The sequence below is a fragment of the Notothenia coriiceps genome, unplaced genomic scaffold (genome assembly GCF_000735185.1).
Source record: "Notothenia coriiceps isolate Sejong01 unplaced genomic scaffold, NC01 NC01_scaffold00015871, whole genome shotgun sequence".
NCBI lineage: Eukaryota > Metazoa > Chordata > Actinopteri > Perciformes > Nototheniidae > Notothenia > Notothenia coriiceps.
The window spans coordinates 40,240-56,826 of NW_011348572.1; the positions used below are offsets into that span (position 1 = coordinate 40,240).

General features: G+C 45.1%; 1 protein-coding gene across 5 annotated transcripts in view; it reads left to right on the forward strand.

The window, feature by feature from the left end:
* Window positions 1–16,281, forward strand: part of runx3 (RUNX family transcription factor 3) — a 45,972-nt gene extending 29,691 nt beyond the window's left edge. For 2 of the 5 annotated variants that reach the window (XM_010775622.1, XM_010775623.1), the window contains 3 exons: window positions 2,447–2,593; window positions 8,612–8,686; window positions 13,254–16,281. In XM_010775622.1, the coding sequence (XP_010773924.1) occupies window positions 2,447–2,593; window positions 8,612–8,686; window positions 13,254–13,729 (698 nt within the window). In that variant the 3' untranslated portion in view covers window positions 13,730–16,281. The remainder of the gene's footprint in view (window positions 1–2,446; window positions 2,594–8,611; window positions 8,687–13,253) is intronic. The other 3 variants (XM_010775624.1, XM_010775626.1, XM_010775627.1) reach the window with 3 other exon arrangements.
* The last annotated feature ends 306 nt before the right edge of the window (window positions 16,282–16,587 follow it).

Below are 16,587 nucleotides of genomic sequence, written 5' to 3' on the forward strand. Positions count from 1 at the left end.
AGGCTTCCCTGAAAATCCCCCTCTCCCGGCCCACTGAACCTCTACTGGAAGCTCGGAACAGTGTCGCCAAACGCAGCGTGTCGATGCCAACTGGAACTGGGCCATGTGATTCACAGTTAGGCTGGAGTCTGTGTACGTGTGTGTTTGTGGGTAGCTCAATGATCACTTTCATCCCCAAAGAGCAGGCCAATTCATCTAAGACCACCATTGGCTGCAGAAAAACGTACCAATTATCATATTTCCCCCCCCCCTTGCCGTCTGTCTTTTAGTTTTTTTTCCAACTGGAGAGCAGTGGGATGTATCATTTCCCTGACCTCAGCCGTTTGAGGTGGTGTAAATCTCTTAATAACTACACAAGGACACATATAGTGGCTATATTTGGAGGGCTGCTTCCCCTGGCCGCCCCTGCTCTGGCATGGTACAGACAGTAGCCACAGTGTCTATGTGGGTGATGGAGCCGAGACCTGGCGCTGTGTGCATACGAGAGAGAGAGGGAGTGAGAGTAAAAAGAGAGAGTGAGAACGCAGGCCTTCATTCCTTCCGTCGCAGTTAAAAGAAGGCTGACTGGCCACATATGAGTATGAATAAAAAGATAATAAAGAGTGTGTGTCACCGTGTGTCCAACCAGGTTTCTGAGTAACGGCACGGAGCAAACTGGTGGGTCGGTCGGAAACACACACTCACTGTCCTTTCCTTAATGCTCTGTAAAACAAACAGCTGGGAAGCAGAATTGCTGTCTCTGCTCAGACAGATTAGTCATGACCTAGTCTAAGACACGTAAAGTGCAACAGATCAGTGTGTGTTAAAAGTAGTATTCTGTGCTGCAATTTGACTTTGAAAAGGTGGAATTTGTATTCAGCAGCTGCCTGTGGTTTAGACATTGTGTCTGTGCGTCGGTGCGTCCCCTTTGTGCATCTGTACGCATGTGTGTTGGGGGACGTCAATGATAGACATTTCTATATAGTTCGTAAAGAGAGGCTGGAGGGGAGGCGGTGGGCACAAACAAATGGACAGAGCGGTAAACGAGAGGAAACTTTACCCATGGGTCAGCCTCCGAGGGAAGATATATTGCCCATGGGTCAGTGGAGAGAAAGGACGGGCAAAATCCATATTGGTCCGTCTGCCTTGCCCCCTTTATATAGTGATAAAATATTCAAATCCAGCCATTACTTCACATTAGGCTACTCTGTAGAGATGCCAGGGAGAAAACCACAGAATGTATACATGCCGGTTCACACACAGTTTTGGTGCATTGATAGTTACATTAAAATCTCTTCCTCCCATTAGAGGCATAGCCCTCATCCGGACTCTGACATTTAAGGTGTGTTCACATGTAGAGTATGTGCACGTATGTATGTGCGTGTGAACATGTTTTGTACATGTCTGCGTGTGTGTGTGTGTGTGTGTGTGTGTGTGTGTGTGTGTGTGTGTGTGTGTGTGTGTGTGTGTGTGTGTGTGTGTGTGTGTGTGTGTGTGTGTGTACATAAAAGGCATGTTCAGAGGTTTTTTTTTTCTTTTACCATCTCCCTCAACGGGACATCAAAGTGATAAGGGCGCTAAGTGTGTTGGTTAGTTTGTCCAGGTCCGAACAAAAGACATGCAGCAGATACGCTTCACTTATTTCATTCTCACATCCTGCACACACACACACCAAAAGCTTTTCTATCTTTCTCTATCCCATATGTTTAAGACTGATGACTATAGGGTCTGGTAGCTTGTCTGGGTGTTTTCTTCTGACTAAGTGCTGTGTCAGTCAGACCTGTGTGTGTGTGTGTGTGTGTGTGTGTGTGTGTGTGTGTGTGTGTGTGTGTGTGTGTGTGTGTGTGTGTGTGTGTGTGTGTGTGTGAGGGGTGGTTATTGAGGGAAAATCATCTCGCTCTTTTTAGTTTTTTGAGCAAGAAGGAAAGATAAGATCACTTAGCTTCAGCAGTTCATAGAAATTCATAGCTGACTTTTTGTGAAACTAAGAGAAAACAGAATTCCTTCAGCAATTATTTTCCACCACTTATGCTATCGTTATCTGCGGATGACGCGGCAGCAGGTGCAGCTTGGGTAACACTAAGTGTCTAGCCGATGTATGTCAAGGTCTGTTTTCATTCTAATAATATTTGTGTCTTTCGAAGCTAAAAACATGGTGACAGTGTCGCTCCCCTCTGCCTTATTGAATTTCTTCCTATGTGAGTGTTTGTGAATTACCGTGGAGGATATTGATGGGTTTTACAGTCCAGAATATATTTGGAGTAATTACAGTTCAGGATATGTCAAACTGCCACAAAGTAATTTGGCAGAAGGAAACGTTTTCCAATACCATTCTTATTTTTGCTATTTTTGTACAACTCTGGAAATATAAAGTGCCATCCTGTGCCTATTTTCCTGGTTGTGTAGGTGGTAAATTGGCAAGTCCTTGATTTTTCTCTTAAACGTCCTCCTCATGTCGCTGTTTCAGGACACAGAGTGAAGATGGAAGACCCCCAGAAGATGCAGTTCTCGGACAGGCTGTCAGAGATCGAGCGCTACCAGCGGTCGATGCGGATAGGACAAGTGAACAATAATCCCCGCCCCATCCACCAAACCCACCTAAGCACCACACAAGGTGAGGAGCACTGATAACATACAACCGCAACCACCCCACATCCCCATAAGCCAATGGTACTGTAAAGTCAGCTTACATTACATACCGCCATGACTTAGAAGTAAATAACTCCTCCAATGAAACAAACCTATTCCTTTTGATTTGGCCCGGAGGGTAAGTAATCTGCAACACAAATCTTTAACACAACACAGTACAATCAGCTCAACAAGTATGAAACTTAAACAAGAGCCCATCAAGTACATTTTTCCTCTTTGGGCCTTTCGAGTTATTTCCCACATTATCTGGCCAGCCGAGGGGAAGCTCATGTCAGTTCTGTCCCCGGATGCCCTGCGTTGGAGGGTCCGGGTGCCCACAGTGTGCAGGGTTGAGTAAGTGGTCAGGTGGCATGGCGGGTGCTGCCAACCCAGCCTGGCATAGGGGCTGAAGCCGGCCTCCGCACGCCGCACACTACAGCCTCAGGAATGTAGCAGCCGCTCACTACCTTGGCAATCACGTCACTCCCAGACTGGTCAAATGTGCGGGGGCAGAGAGGGAGGGGGGATTGAGACCTAGACTGAGGTGGTGCGATGGAGGGGAGGGCGTTGTTTCATGCATATGTGTGTGTGGACAGCTGCATGGGTGATGGTTGGAGTGAGGATGAGTGTTTGGTCTCCGTAATATGTCAGAGCCTCTTTAACAGGATGCCATGTCTGAACACACACACACACACACACACACACACACACACACACACACACACACACACACACACACACACACACACACACACACACACACACACACACACACACACACACACACACACACACACACACCTCTTCCACCCACTCTTGAGTTCTCATGCCAGCTAATGAATCTCATTACCTTTGTATCAGCATGTTGCTGTGTACAGGAGAGCTTGTTTGGGAGCTGTGGGCCGTGTGTGGGTGGAACTCTATCGCTGTGTATCACTAGTGTTTGGCCTTGTGCTTCGCTTAGCCAGCGCTGACTCACTAGTGCAGGCCTATCCAACAGCTGACTGCGGAGAACACAGGATCTGTTTGCCCTGCTACCCCATGTCCTTATCAACTGTTGATATGGATGTTGAGCCCTCGAATGAGAGAAAATGTCAGCCAATTAAAAAATACCCTTACGCCGAAAATAAACAGTGCGGATCTTCAACACAATACAGCCACTGTGATGATAGTTTTCAGATGGGTTAGAGTTTGGCGTGAGCGCTGTAGGATATCTGCCAATAAAAAGCCCCCTGCAGCTAAGCTTATGCTGGGCGCTTTAAGTTTCTGACTTGAATACAGAGGGGGGGGGGGGGGGAAGGTGTACAGACTTGGTCCAGACAGAAGACGAAGAGGAGCTCTTTGCTGTGCCTCGCACGGGATTAGGGCGGAATTTAGAGCGTCATAGACTTGCCAGGCTTCAAAGGGCTGCAAAGTTGCAACACACACATGTACAGTACATACACGGTGAGCAGACACAACACATTAACATCAGCCGGGGCTGTCAGAGATGGTGAAGGCCTTGGAGCTTCGCGTTACAGCTGCCAGAAACTGGAGGCCGTCTATAAGAAGTGTGTGAGTGAGACAGACGAGGGGAAGGGCTGCTAAAACCGCACACCTTAATCTGTGGTATTACCATTATGACGACATACCGCAGGGCAAGAGTGGTAAAATAATTAAATAACAGAACAGAGGGCTTTCTCCCTCCCACCTCGTCTATCTGTTGGAGTGTCTGAGCAGCTCACTGGAAACGTATATGCGGCGGCACACTTCACACGCAGCGCTCCCGTATGTGTAGGAATCATGCAGCAGACAACAACACGGCAGTGTTACAAGGAAAGCTCAAACGAAAATAGACTTGTTGTAATAAATCCCATTTAGAGACACAGGGATGTGTTTACATATCAACAGCACACACGGCTCTGCTCTTGGCAGACCTGCCAGACACTGTTGTATTTTGCAGATACTTTAAATCCGGGGGCCTGTTTGTTTGAGAACTGTCGGGTGATAGATCGTCCATCAACACGTTATAATTAAATGGATTCCCGCCTTGCCGTTACAAAAGATGTTTTCCATTATCCGGGGCTGGAGCCTTGCACTTCTTCCCCCTTGAAGACAGCTAAATAAGAAAATACAGTGTCATCTCCTCCTAAAGCCTCCTTGCTTCATATTGTTGTCTGAGCAATGAAATACTGTCTCAGTTTTCTTGTCAACAAGACGTGTCTCCAGACATCTGCTCAATGCTCAATGCACACACACACACACACACACACACACACACACACACACACACACACACACACACACACACACACACACACACACAAACATGAACACACACACACACACACACACACACACACACACACACACACACACACACACACACACACACACACACACACACACAGAGTTGTGTGCTAGTGTTGCAAGTTCTCCGCTAGTGCCCTAGACAGACAGGGTGATTAAGAGCTCATTACAGTGCATGCAGTGACAGGATTCCTGCACGCTGGCAGACGCTGCATTCACTGCTTGTTTTTGTTCTTCTGTGGCCACAGGTAAGCCTGCTAGACATGTGGAATGATTCTCAGCAAGGGTGGAGGGAATGTGTATGTGTGTGCGTGTATGTGTCTGTGTGTGTGTGTGTGTGTGTGTGTGTGTGTGTGTGTGTGTGTGTGTGTGTGTGTGCGTGTGTGTGTGTGTTTATTAAATGTGTGGTTCAACTAGTGCAGTCAAGCAAATCTGACACTCAGACAATCAAGTACTAAATTGTTATTCTGGTTTTCAAAACCTCAAGAGAGGCAGCCTACATGTGTATACTGTACGTATCGGTGGGTGGCAATTTTTTTCTTCCTCAGATACAGAATTTAGTTCATCCCTTGACATCTAACTGTGACATTGCATTTTTTAATATACACGCAGATTTTTCCACTCTAAAAGAAGCAAACGGATGATAGAAAATTTGATTTTCCTCAAAGTGGAAAACAGATTCCAGTTTTACCTTGTTCCATTTTAACGGCAGACAAAACTCAACAAGCCCCTGGCACAGCCTCTAACAGACAGCCGAGACGAAAGCGGCTCTTTAAACTTAAATGTGTTTTAACAGCACGAGGGAAGAAAAAAAAAAGAAATACAATATAATCATGAAAAAAAAAAATGTCCTGGCACTTTTGAGGCTGTATCATTTACCATGTTATTCAGTCCAACACCTGTGTGTTCCCCTCTGCAGATGAATATCAGACACTAGCATAACGTTCCGCCATCGAGTTGAGTGCTCGATGCTTTGATGAGGGCCCAAAAGTGTGTGTGCGCCTGTCTCTCTGAACGTGTGACCCAAGTGGCGATATTATTAAAAATGTGCAGAAATAATATATTTCACATTTCATTTTGGAAAAGTACTCAGTGTTTATCCTGGGAGTTCATTTCATTCAAAAAAATCTTTTTTTTATTAATGACACTTTCACACATGTTGGCACCTCTGGCTTCCTCCTGCACCACTGGCACACATCTGCTGCAGCTGTGCTTTGGCCCCTGGTCCAGTATTTTCAGGCTGCGGCCTCTGGACTGGACTTAACTAGAGAGTCCTGTTTGATGGAGGACCAGCCCGATGCAGCTGTGCCCCTCCCGCCTCGTCCACAGTGACCACACTGTTTACACCACATAAACAAGCTGGCCGGCCCCCCCAAGTTCGAGGCGGCACTCTGCTACTGCCGTGGCTGAGAGGCTCACACTAATTCACACATTCAGAATGACATGATCAGCCAATTAGAAACAAGAGCGAGACAGGAAATTAGCACCGTCAGGTAGCTGTGGTGTGGACTTTAGATTATTGCCGTCACGCTAGTTAGGTTTCATGCTCATTTCTGCCAAACCCAAGCAGGAAGCTGCCCCTCTGAGGCCAATACAACCAATACGAGCAGGAATCTGGAACAGTCCTTTAGATGCTATGTTTTACTTCTGCACTCCATTATTTACATAATATGTCAATGGCTGCCACGGAGTTTATTTGTTATGGTGCCTGAAAGCTTCACTTGTGGTTACTCTCTTTTTGTGACCCTGAGATGAATAATTCAAACTGAAAATGTTTTTGTTCTTCAACAAAAAAAAGAAGAATCTTTTGAAGCCACCTCCTTGGTGGAAAAAAAGAAAGAAAAAGAGAAGTGAGAGCAAGTTGTTTTTTACCAGACTCAACTGTTTGTATAAGTTATAATTTCACATCAGAGTCAGGCTGAGTTTTACATTTCAGCAATTACAGAAACTACATGTGTGCCATGAACAGTCTCTATTGAGTCTGGGGAGAGGGGAAGGGTGGGAGGACGACGAGCTCTCAAAGAGAACATAGGATTTTTCAGCCCATGTGTTTGTTTTTGCTCACGTTATAAGTGAGGGCTCAAAAGACATATCAAATGTCCCACATAGCTGAGCCAAGGCCGTGTTCCTCCCCTCTCTAACACGCTCTCTTTCTCTCTCCTTCTCTCGCTGGTGTCTTTCTTTCTCTCTTGCTTGCTCTCTCACATTCTCTCCCCGTTGCGACGCCTAAGGCCTAAGCGAAACAGGAAGCCAGCACAAGGACCAGCATTCACTGTGTCTCAATGACACGCTTCATTACGGCAGGCGCATTACATGTCTTAGAGGCGTTGCTGGATCCGGAGTCACGAGGACGGACGCCATTTTGGCTCAAATGTCTTTCTCAGCCTTTCATCTACACATGCACTTCGAAAGCATTGCATGTGTTTATTTGTGTCCTCCCCAAAACTACACTGGAACCACCCCAAAGCTACTTATTAGTGACGCAGTCGGCGCTTGTTCCCACTCCAGCCCCCGCCCTCCCCACTACTCAGCCCCGCCCAGGGGGCTGGTCTTCTTATTAACAGGGGTAATCTGTGCCTCTGGTATTGACGTTGTCTGCTGGCCAATCAAAATATTTGAAGGAAATGTTTATTTTCTTGAGCGAATCGCACCAGCTGCTCGCAAGCCTTTCTGAATAAGGCCATTTATGTGTAAGAATTTGCCATTGTGAGGTATAGTGCGGGACCTCTCGGTGACTGAGTGCTGATTTGGGCCTTTGCAGAGGAAGTGGAGGAGCTCGAGGGGAAGCACAGATCTTACACATTCTGAGCCCAGTGAGGCTATAGGTGAACAGCCCGGCGGCAGCGCTACACCCCCCTCCCTGCTTCTGGCATCCTCCTCCGTCCTAATTGCCACTACAGGAGGTTAGGAGTTTACTATATTGCGGTATCTCGACAGCGTAGGGCAGAGTCATAGTGATACCACATGGCTGCTCCCATTAAAAGCAAAGCTCCATGACAAAAATGTGGTTTTATAATATGCAGGTTTCATACTTGAATATTAATGTACATTGTAGGAAAAATGTTTTAATAATATGTAACTCAGCTCGGAGACTGGTAGATGCACAACCAATGTGCTGAGATGTGCACAGGGCTTCGTGCTAGTTGTCATGTAACATCTGCAACGTCTCAGACCGAGAGCAAACAGCCCCCCGTTTGTGTCAGCCCTCCTGCGGTGTGGCCGTTGAGTGTGAAGCAGGGTCCCACGCGTTGGGCCAGTAGGTCTTCGACCCTCCCTCGCTCCCTGACAGCTCTGCTGGACAGGCTAGTGAGTGTCCTGCCACTTCACAGGTCTCCGCTGCCCGTCCAGTGTCTCGTCTGAAACACCCAAAAATATCTCCCATGCACCCACCAAGCATGTTTTTCCAAGCCTGATCTCACTCTGGTGAGAAAAAAAGCCCCTCCTCTACCCGATCTTCGCTGCTCAGTCAGCAGAGGCCAACCTGTGACAGGAAGACACATCTCCAAACCGCCAGATGTCAAGACAGTTTTGACAAGTCTGTCATAGAGAGTTTTTTTTGGACGCTGCTCTAGATTTCTATGGCTACTTCCTCACACTGTACACATAAACAACCGACACATTTTCCTGCGTTCCACAAAATACTAAAAGGAAGACTTTTAGACAGAATTCCTTGACTGACTCAATTCTAATAATCTCGTTTTGTGTGTTACACCAGCCCTGTGGCAGGATCAAATGGACACCCCCGCTCTGAAGACATGCAAAGTGGAGGAAGACCTGAGACCATGGCCAGGTGAGACACTAATGCTTTACTAGAGACGTCTGTTTAACTCTGCTTTCGGCTACTTCTTCGAGCTTTCCTTTCTTCACATGAAGCTCAGCCTTTTTAGTTGGACCACAAATTCAGTGTGAATTTCACGGAGGTGTGTATGCGTGCATTTTGGTGATTTTGTGTGTGTTAATAACAAAATTGTTTTGAAGGGTGTTAGTTGCCAAGAGAAAATCATCATGTGCAGCCCAATCAGCAAGCAGTTTGTGGGGATGACGTCACTAATAGGCAACAGCCTTAATTACCAGTTGGGAGCAAACAGGCTCTAAAAATACAGGGAAGAGAATTTAAGCCAAAGAGTGTTTACTCCTTTCAAATGGTACATCTCAGAACAAACTGAAGACTTCCAAACTCATTTATTTTAATTACACATTACATCAGCCCATTCAAATAAAAATAAACACTTCTGAAGAAGAGCAGCTGGAAAGGCTGGCATACACAGGGTGTGCCATGCGTTGTGACAATTTTGGAGTCCGTTTAGTTTTGCCTGTAGGGCTCTACTACACCCCAGAACATTCCTAGAGAGCCACCACCCTGCCTCATTTATTCTTATTATCCTTCCTTCCCCCCCATTGCCTCTTTATTTTATTGGTTTCTTTTTATTATAAGAAAATAAAAGGACTTTCTATAAGCTCTCTTTTCTACAGTTAAGCAGAAAAAAAAGACAAAGTCTGAGACAAAGTGACATATTTACATGTGTTACTGGTTTTATGAGGCGTTCTCTGGCCACAGATTCACTGCAGAGCAAGACATTCATGGTGGTGGGAGAAATTTCATTGACAACCGTAATTAGTAAAAGCATAAACTCAGATGCCAGGAAATCCATAAAAAACATGATGATGCTACTTTTAGTCAAATACTTACTCCATACAATAACAGCAGACATGGTCTAGGGACAGCGAATCACACATCACGCTGGTGGCTTTACAAGCAAGTATCATATCTCCATAGAAATAGATTTACTTAACAAACAAATGTATTAATCATGTCGCCATGTTTGTAGATGCATTATGAAAATCTCAGGTTTTCTGTAATCACAAACTACCTTCACCCTCGCTTGTATTGCAAGTTGGCAACATGCAAAATCCTCTGTGCTCACATGATAAAGTGCCCAACATGGATGAGGCTTTTGGGCTGTTGACCATGGTGCCACACTACAGAGGTGATTATCATTTGCATTCAACATGATGCACCGGCCTCAAAGCCTTGGTGCTTATAAAAACACCTGGAGATCATTTGTGTTCATTTGGCTCTCCTATTATTTGGCCTGAGCAGCAGAACCTGAACACCAGAAGTGTTGCCCTGTCATCATCACCCTGTTAGCAACAATGATTGCCTATCCTTCGAACGCCATCCACTGTTCAAACCACCCGAGCCAGTCAATAAATCAAAGCCCCTCAAAGGAGCTGCAGGGCAGATTTTCTTTCGGGATCATATGAGGGAAACAATCTGACTCCGCAGCTCGGTGTGTGTGTGGCTGACCTCGGGTTCTCTCTCTCTCTTTCTCTCTCTCTCCCCCATCCCATCCCCTTATTTGCCTGAGACACCATTCCCTGGGCACTGGCCGTCACAGTTTGCATCAAGCCTGAGTAAACATTTCACAGGTGAGCGCCTGTATTTGCATCTCCCTATCGCCAAGCTCACCACATGCGGACATGCACGTATACACACACACACACACACATAACTCTGCGCGCAATTACACAAACAGACATGTCCGCCTTAAACGTGCCCTTATGTTAACAAACAAAATCAGTTTCTCCCATATGCAAATGATGCAAACCTCCGGTCGTATGTTGGTTACACGCTTGACTGTGGACTAGTGGACTTCTTGGGCTGAGCAGAAAGGAGGAGGACTCCACCCTTGGTGTTACAGGATTAAAAGTGTGTGGCGCTATGCTTGAGAGCTAGGGAAGGAAAGAGAGCGCTGGAACACTATGTTCTCTATAAAAAGCCCTGATTCCCGGCTACCCGCTTGCTCGACTGCGAACATCACAGACAGCAGACTGTGCCAGCTCGCCCTCTGGGGTCCATACCCTCTCCTGTCCCTGCAATTTAGTCAACACGTTTCAGATGAGCCTAATGGAGATCATGTGTGGTGGGCCGCAGAGGTTACAGGCAGCTACTAGCAGGCTCAGTTAGGAAGACCCTCTCTGCCAAAGATACACCACCGTTACCACAGCCACGACGGCGAAGCCTGTACTTACACTGGGTGGGGGAGGGTGGGGATGCAGTAAGGTATGCAACATGGTTAAGATGAGGAAAAGAAGACATAGCTCTCTATTACAAAGCAGTTTGTTCAGCCCTCTCCTCCAGAGGGAGCTCCTGTACTGTAGAGGCTTGAAATGTGGGAGCAGGCTCCTGCTGGCTCAGGGCCGAGCGCTTGATACTGCACAAGCCCATTAAGGTGTTGTGATAAGTGTCCAGTCCAGTTTCTCCTGACAGAACACAGGAGTCGATCCCCACCGCAGTTTAGCCAACACGTTTCCACCGACTCCAATTAAATGGAGATCATATGGGCTGCAGCAGCCAGAGCCATCAAGTCCCCGCGCCACACATCCCCTCCCCGGCTTCACCCTGAAGCCTACATTTAGCACAGACAGAGGAAGATGAAGGGACAGAGAGACAGAGAGCGAGAGAAAGTGAGAGAGAGCAAAGGCCTTTGGGAGTCCAGTAGGAATTGGTGGGCCGGCTGCACTTCACCCGAATCAACAGCAGCTGAAGTCTCGGATTTTCCTCGCGTGAAATCCGATATGGAGCCCGACTGCGGTGCCTGGTAGACTCTGGAAAAAGAAACAGCCCCCATACCACCACCAAAACTCCCTCATCCCAAAAAGAGGAGGAAATTCAACTGTAGAAGTGTGTTGTTGAAAAAAAAAAAAAGACAGAGTAAAGCAGGGGCCATGGAAATTGCAAAGGAACAGATTTTTTTTTGCAGCTGAAAATGGACCCAGTACTCCAGACATAGGGAAAAGACATTTCAATGAGACTATGGCACGCAAGTTTGGCATTCTCCCCCCTAAGGGCAATGGCGTGCAAGCGCTTGCTATTTCACAAATACAAGCTCTCTTTTCTCTGCCATCCAAATCCACATTTTACACTTGCAGTCATGTGGGCACATTGGACCCATGAAAGCCATATGCGGACAAACAGATAACCATGGACGGAGGTGTGTGTGAGTGTGGTTACAGGCAGCAGGTGTGAAAGGAGTGTGTGTATGTTGACAGGTATGAGCAACTCAGCCTCATCATTTTGTCTCTGTAACAAGGTTAAGGGCGTTTGCCGTATTTGGGCCTGGCTGTTTGCCACATGAGCTGTCTTGCAAAGTATCTGCTGGAGTACAAAGACTGACATGTCTAACTCGTCAGGCAAGACTTAATATTTCACACCTCAGAGATAATTCTAATGCAGTGTTGATTTGTATGATGTGCATTGTTTGAGCACATAAAACGGTTGTGATGTGTCACAGTGACAATTGCTTTGCATTGAAAAACTACCTCAGTAGAAGAAGTGACAATCAAAGATGTTTTCTTAATATTACGTACAACTGATAACATATCTTCTAACGAACATAATACAGCAGAAATATGATAAGAGTAACAAAAACAAATACTACAGTAGGTTGCAGCAGGCGGTGCTCCGAAGTCCTACATGACTGCAGGAACTGTGAATGGGTTCATATCTGAAACTGAGGCTGTAAGATCAGCCAATAATACTCCTCAGTTAATAAGTAAGGAGGGCAATATGGTGTTTGAGTTGAGGAGTTAAGTTGGTGACAGTAGCGGCCCCAAATCTCAAAGAAGCAAACTGCCAAGTCAAACGCTCGAGCAATATTTATTTTTCCCCTTTAGTCAGCTGAGTCAATTATAAAGTGTGCAGTGAAATTGAAGTCCTTACAGCTGGGTTCACAGGGCTCTGCTACCTGTGAGATTACACTTAGCAGTTAACTCTGACAGGTCCTGGACTGTGATACACATTAGCTTAGAGGATATTCACATAGAAACACCCGTTTTCTTTTTTCTCTTCCTTCCTTCTTTCCTTTCCTTTTCCCCTCTGCGTCTCCCTGTCTGTCTCTGATTGTGACTGTCTGCGTCTTACAATGATTTATGAGTTGCACAACAGTGCAACAAGCAGTCGGTGTTTATACAAAGCACCCCTCAGCACTGACAATGCCTCTTTTCATTGCTCCGAGAAAGACAGAATAATGTGCTTTGCTCTCCTTTGGAAGGGGTGGTAGGAGGGCTGAGGCGAGGGGGCCTTTTCATAACTTCAGTCTTGTGCACTGGGCTGTGGGATGATGTGCTGTCAGTGCTTGATGACTGTTATTAAGCAAAACAAATTCTCAGTTCATTACTTTGAGCAAACATTTCCATGGACAGACATATTGGAGGAAATCTGAGCTCAGAATTGGGGGTTTGGAGAGATTTGCTGTACCAGAGATCAGTGTTCTTTTTATAAAATAAAAAAATCAATGAGGCTCTTTCATGCTGAATGTTTGTCGACTCTATTTTGTTTTTGTTTATGCCTACAGGTAGTACTGACATCTTCAACCAGAGGAACAGCTTCCCGTCACTGTCGCCACTGACTGACCCTCGCTTCTCAGACCCCCGGATGCACTACCCCGGGGCCTTCCCCTACTCCTCCAACACCTCCAGCTCCGGCATCAGCGGCCTCAGCATGTCGGCCTCTTCTAGATACCACACCTATCTGCCGCCGCCTTACTCAAACAACCAGAGCCAGAACTTCCAGTCCAACTCCTACCTGTATTACGGCGCAGGCTCCGGATCCTACCAGTTCTCCATGGTGGCGCCGGGCAACACCGGGGGCGAGCGCTCCCCCACCCGCCTGCTGTCCTGCTCCGGGGCCACGGGAGGGACCAACAGCCTGATGAACCAGGGCCTGAACAACCAGAGCGAGGGCGTGGAGGCCGACGGCAGCCACAGCAACTCCCCCACCACCATGAGCGCCTCGGGCCGCTTGGACGAGTCCGTCTGGAGGCCTTACTGACCGACAGACGGCTAGACAATCAGAGGGGTGCAGTGAGGGCGGAAAAGTAAAGAGGATAATGAACAAAAAAACACTGAAAGCAAAAAAAAAAGCAAAAAAAAAGAGAGAAATGCTGCATGTTTTTCTTTTATTTCTCCGGCAATAGCTTTAAAAACAGTTTTTAGCAACTCCGTCAAGACATCCATGTATTTTGTACATTTCTGAGTAAACTCCTGCACTGTGCTGAAACATGTACTCTTAAAAAGGACTATCGAAGCCATAGAAGTGAGGAAGATGTTCAGCTGAAACTGTAAATAGACATGAAGGCAGAACCAGAAAAGCCATAGCAATGAAACGTTTCAGCACCCTTTGTCCGATGTAAACAGGTACTGAAGAAAGAACAGAAGACGATGGAGGCATGATCCATCAGTACAGCTGATGAAGTGAAAAACCACAGCAGACAATCATCAAACAGTTGGACTGGACGGAGTGACTGACATCCTTCCAAGGCACCGCTGCACTGCTGTAGCAAACAGCCTTTTAAAGCTTTACATTTGTGTAAAAGTTGAATATTACGTCAGTTGTGAAAACGTGTTCAGTTTCATCCAGGGCTATGTGCTCACAGTACTTATGCAGTACCTTATTGCCTAATTTATTATCCGAATGGACACATTAGCCTTTGGTGCTACAGTGTGCCGTTGACCTTTCAACACAATCGCTGCATCTTTCAGAGTAAAGCATTTTATCCGTCACATGTTTAACGATACATTCTCCTCTGCCGCATCACCAGTGTATCAAGTTTCAACAGGACAATGGCTGATATTTGGAGGAATGTAAAAGACTTATGCAGAGGGGGGTTCATTTGTTTCTTTTTCTGCAGGAATATGTAAGTCCTGCTGTGTCAACTCTTTTTTCTTACATTTCTTATCCAAGCTCTTTTCTGAAAAATAAGTCTTGGTCTGGTATTTTTTTAACTGGATGACACGGTTTACTTTTGATATTTATTTGAGCCAAATTGTGAGGAAATGTGCACGTATACCCAAAATCCTTAAGCATTTCTCACTACCTTTCCTTTTTATATATATATATACAGTATATATGCCTTATTTTGTTGTTAAGTATACATTTGGAATTTGTGTAATATATTGCTACTAAATTATGAAAAAAACAAAACATTTAATGTAATTATTTTGTCTTCCAATGTAGCTTTGATGCACTAAAAACTTTTATTCCTTATGAACCACGCCCAACAGATTCTGTTAGTGAGAAGGTGTATCGAGCCCTTATCCTTTAGACAATTTCCAATTTGCCTTTCTGCGCTAAATAAGCCATTTGCTTCATTTTTTGCACTATGTTTGTTTTTCTTTTTTGGTTATGTATTTACAAATATCTGAAACTATGCCAAAGTAAATATTAAAATATTCCGTCACGTGTATTTGCTGAACACACATATGTGTCCTTTTGTAAGAAACCCATCGCCAAGTAATTAATGATGTCATGATTAGACACATTCACACATTCACACACACACATTCCTGCACCACAGGTGTGTGTGCACATTCCCCCTGCCCTGAGGGCCTTTCACCTGCAGGTACGCATGTGATCCCTCCATCCCTGGTTAGGAAGAGTGTGAGGATGAAGGGATAGAAAGAGGAGGAGGGGGCACAGTGGTATCTTCTTACCAACACCAAAGGCAGTTATGCAAAGGAAAACCCCTTGTTGCTCACAGGTCCCTTTGTTCTGTATAATCAGTGAAGGCTTTGAAGCCTGGTCCCGATTTAGACATGTTTGGTCTAATTGACTGATCAGCAGGAGCTCATGCTGTACAAATCATGAATACGCCTGCACAAAAGGCAGGTATCATTCATCTAATATCTACTAGAAGATTCATTCACAAGAGAGAATACATCTGAAGCATGGAATATATGTAGCTCCTACAAAAGTTAGATATCATTTTTGAATGACCCATAAAAGCGTGCACTTGCAGCTCAGGTAAAAACAAATGTGCAAAGTGTTTTGTAGATCTCACATGAAGACAATCAGTAACAATGTGTCATTCCTATCTCCCTTTGATCAGGAGGGAAAGCGTGTATCCCTGCTCCCTCCTCTGAAGCCTTTTTACGGTAGAGGACCTACTTTATTATGGGCAAAAATCATGCAGCTAGAGAAACCACATGTGTACTTATATCCATGTGGTTCCTTCAAGAAAACCAAAGAACTTCACAACTGCCTGTAATAACGTCAGGATGACTTTTAATATCATTCTTTATGCAAAACTAGGAAGCCAAATTGTACAAGTGATATGTATTTTATTGTATATTAGATTAAAGAGCACAATGTAACTTTTTCTGTTTTGTTCATCTTTTTTATAAAGATGCCCCTTTTCATATACCATCATCTTTGCTCCTTTCATTTCTCCTGATGCTCAAGCATGTACATCTGAAACTGATATGTTAATTTAAGAATCTCATCCGTGTATGTAATGATGTTGTTGATGCCTACATATTGAGTGCTTGTAAAGTTTGGGGATAATGTCGTTTTGAATCATTTTAATTAAAAAACACATGTCTCACTTTTGTCTTTACAGCTGTATTTAATACAAATGTCTTTAAAAAATAAATAGAAAGTCAAAATGAACTCCAGGAGAGAGTGACGACAACATGTCAATTTTCTTCAAAAAGGTCACATTTGCACCCTTGAGAAAATCACACCCACATTAGATTTCAGTTCAGTATTTATGGCCACATTCTTCAACATTATTCGCTTTACTATCAAAAAAATAAGATTTCTTACAATAACAAAACTCTCATTTTGAAACTCAATGCGAAAAAGTCTGGATTTGTGGTCTTTTAGGGTTTAACAGGGGGAGGTGTTGAGAG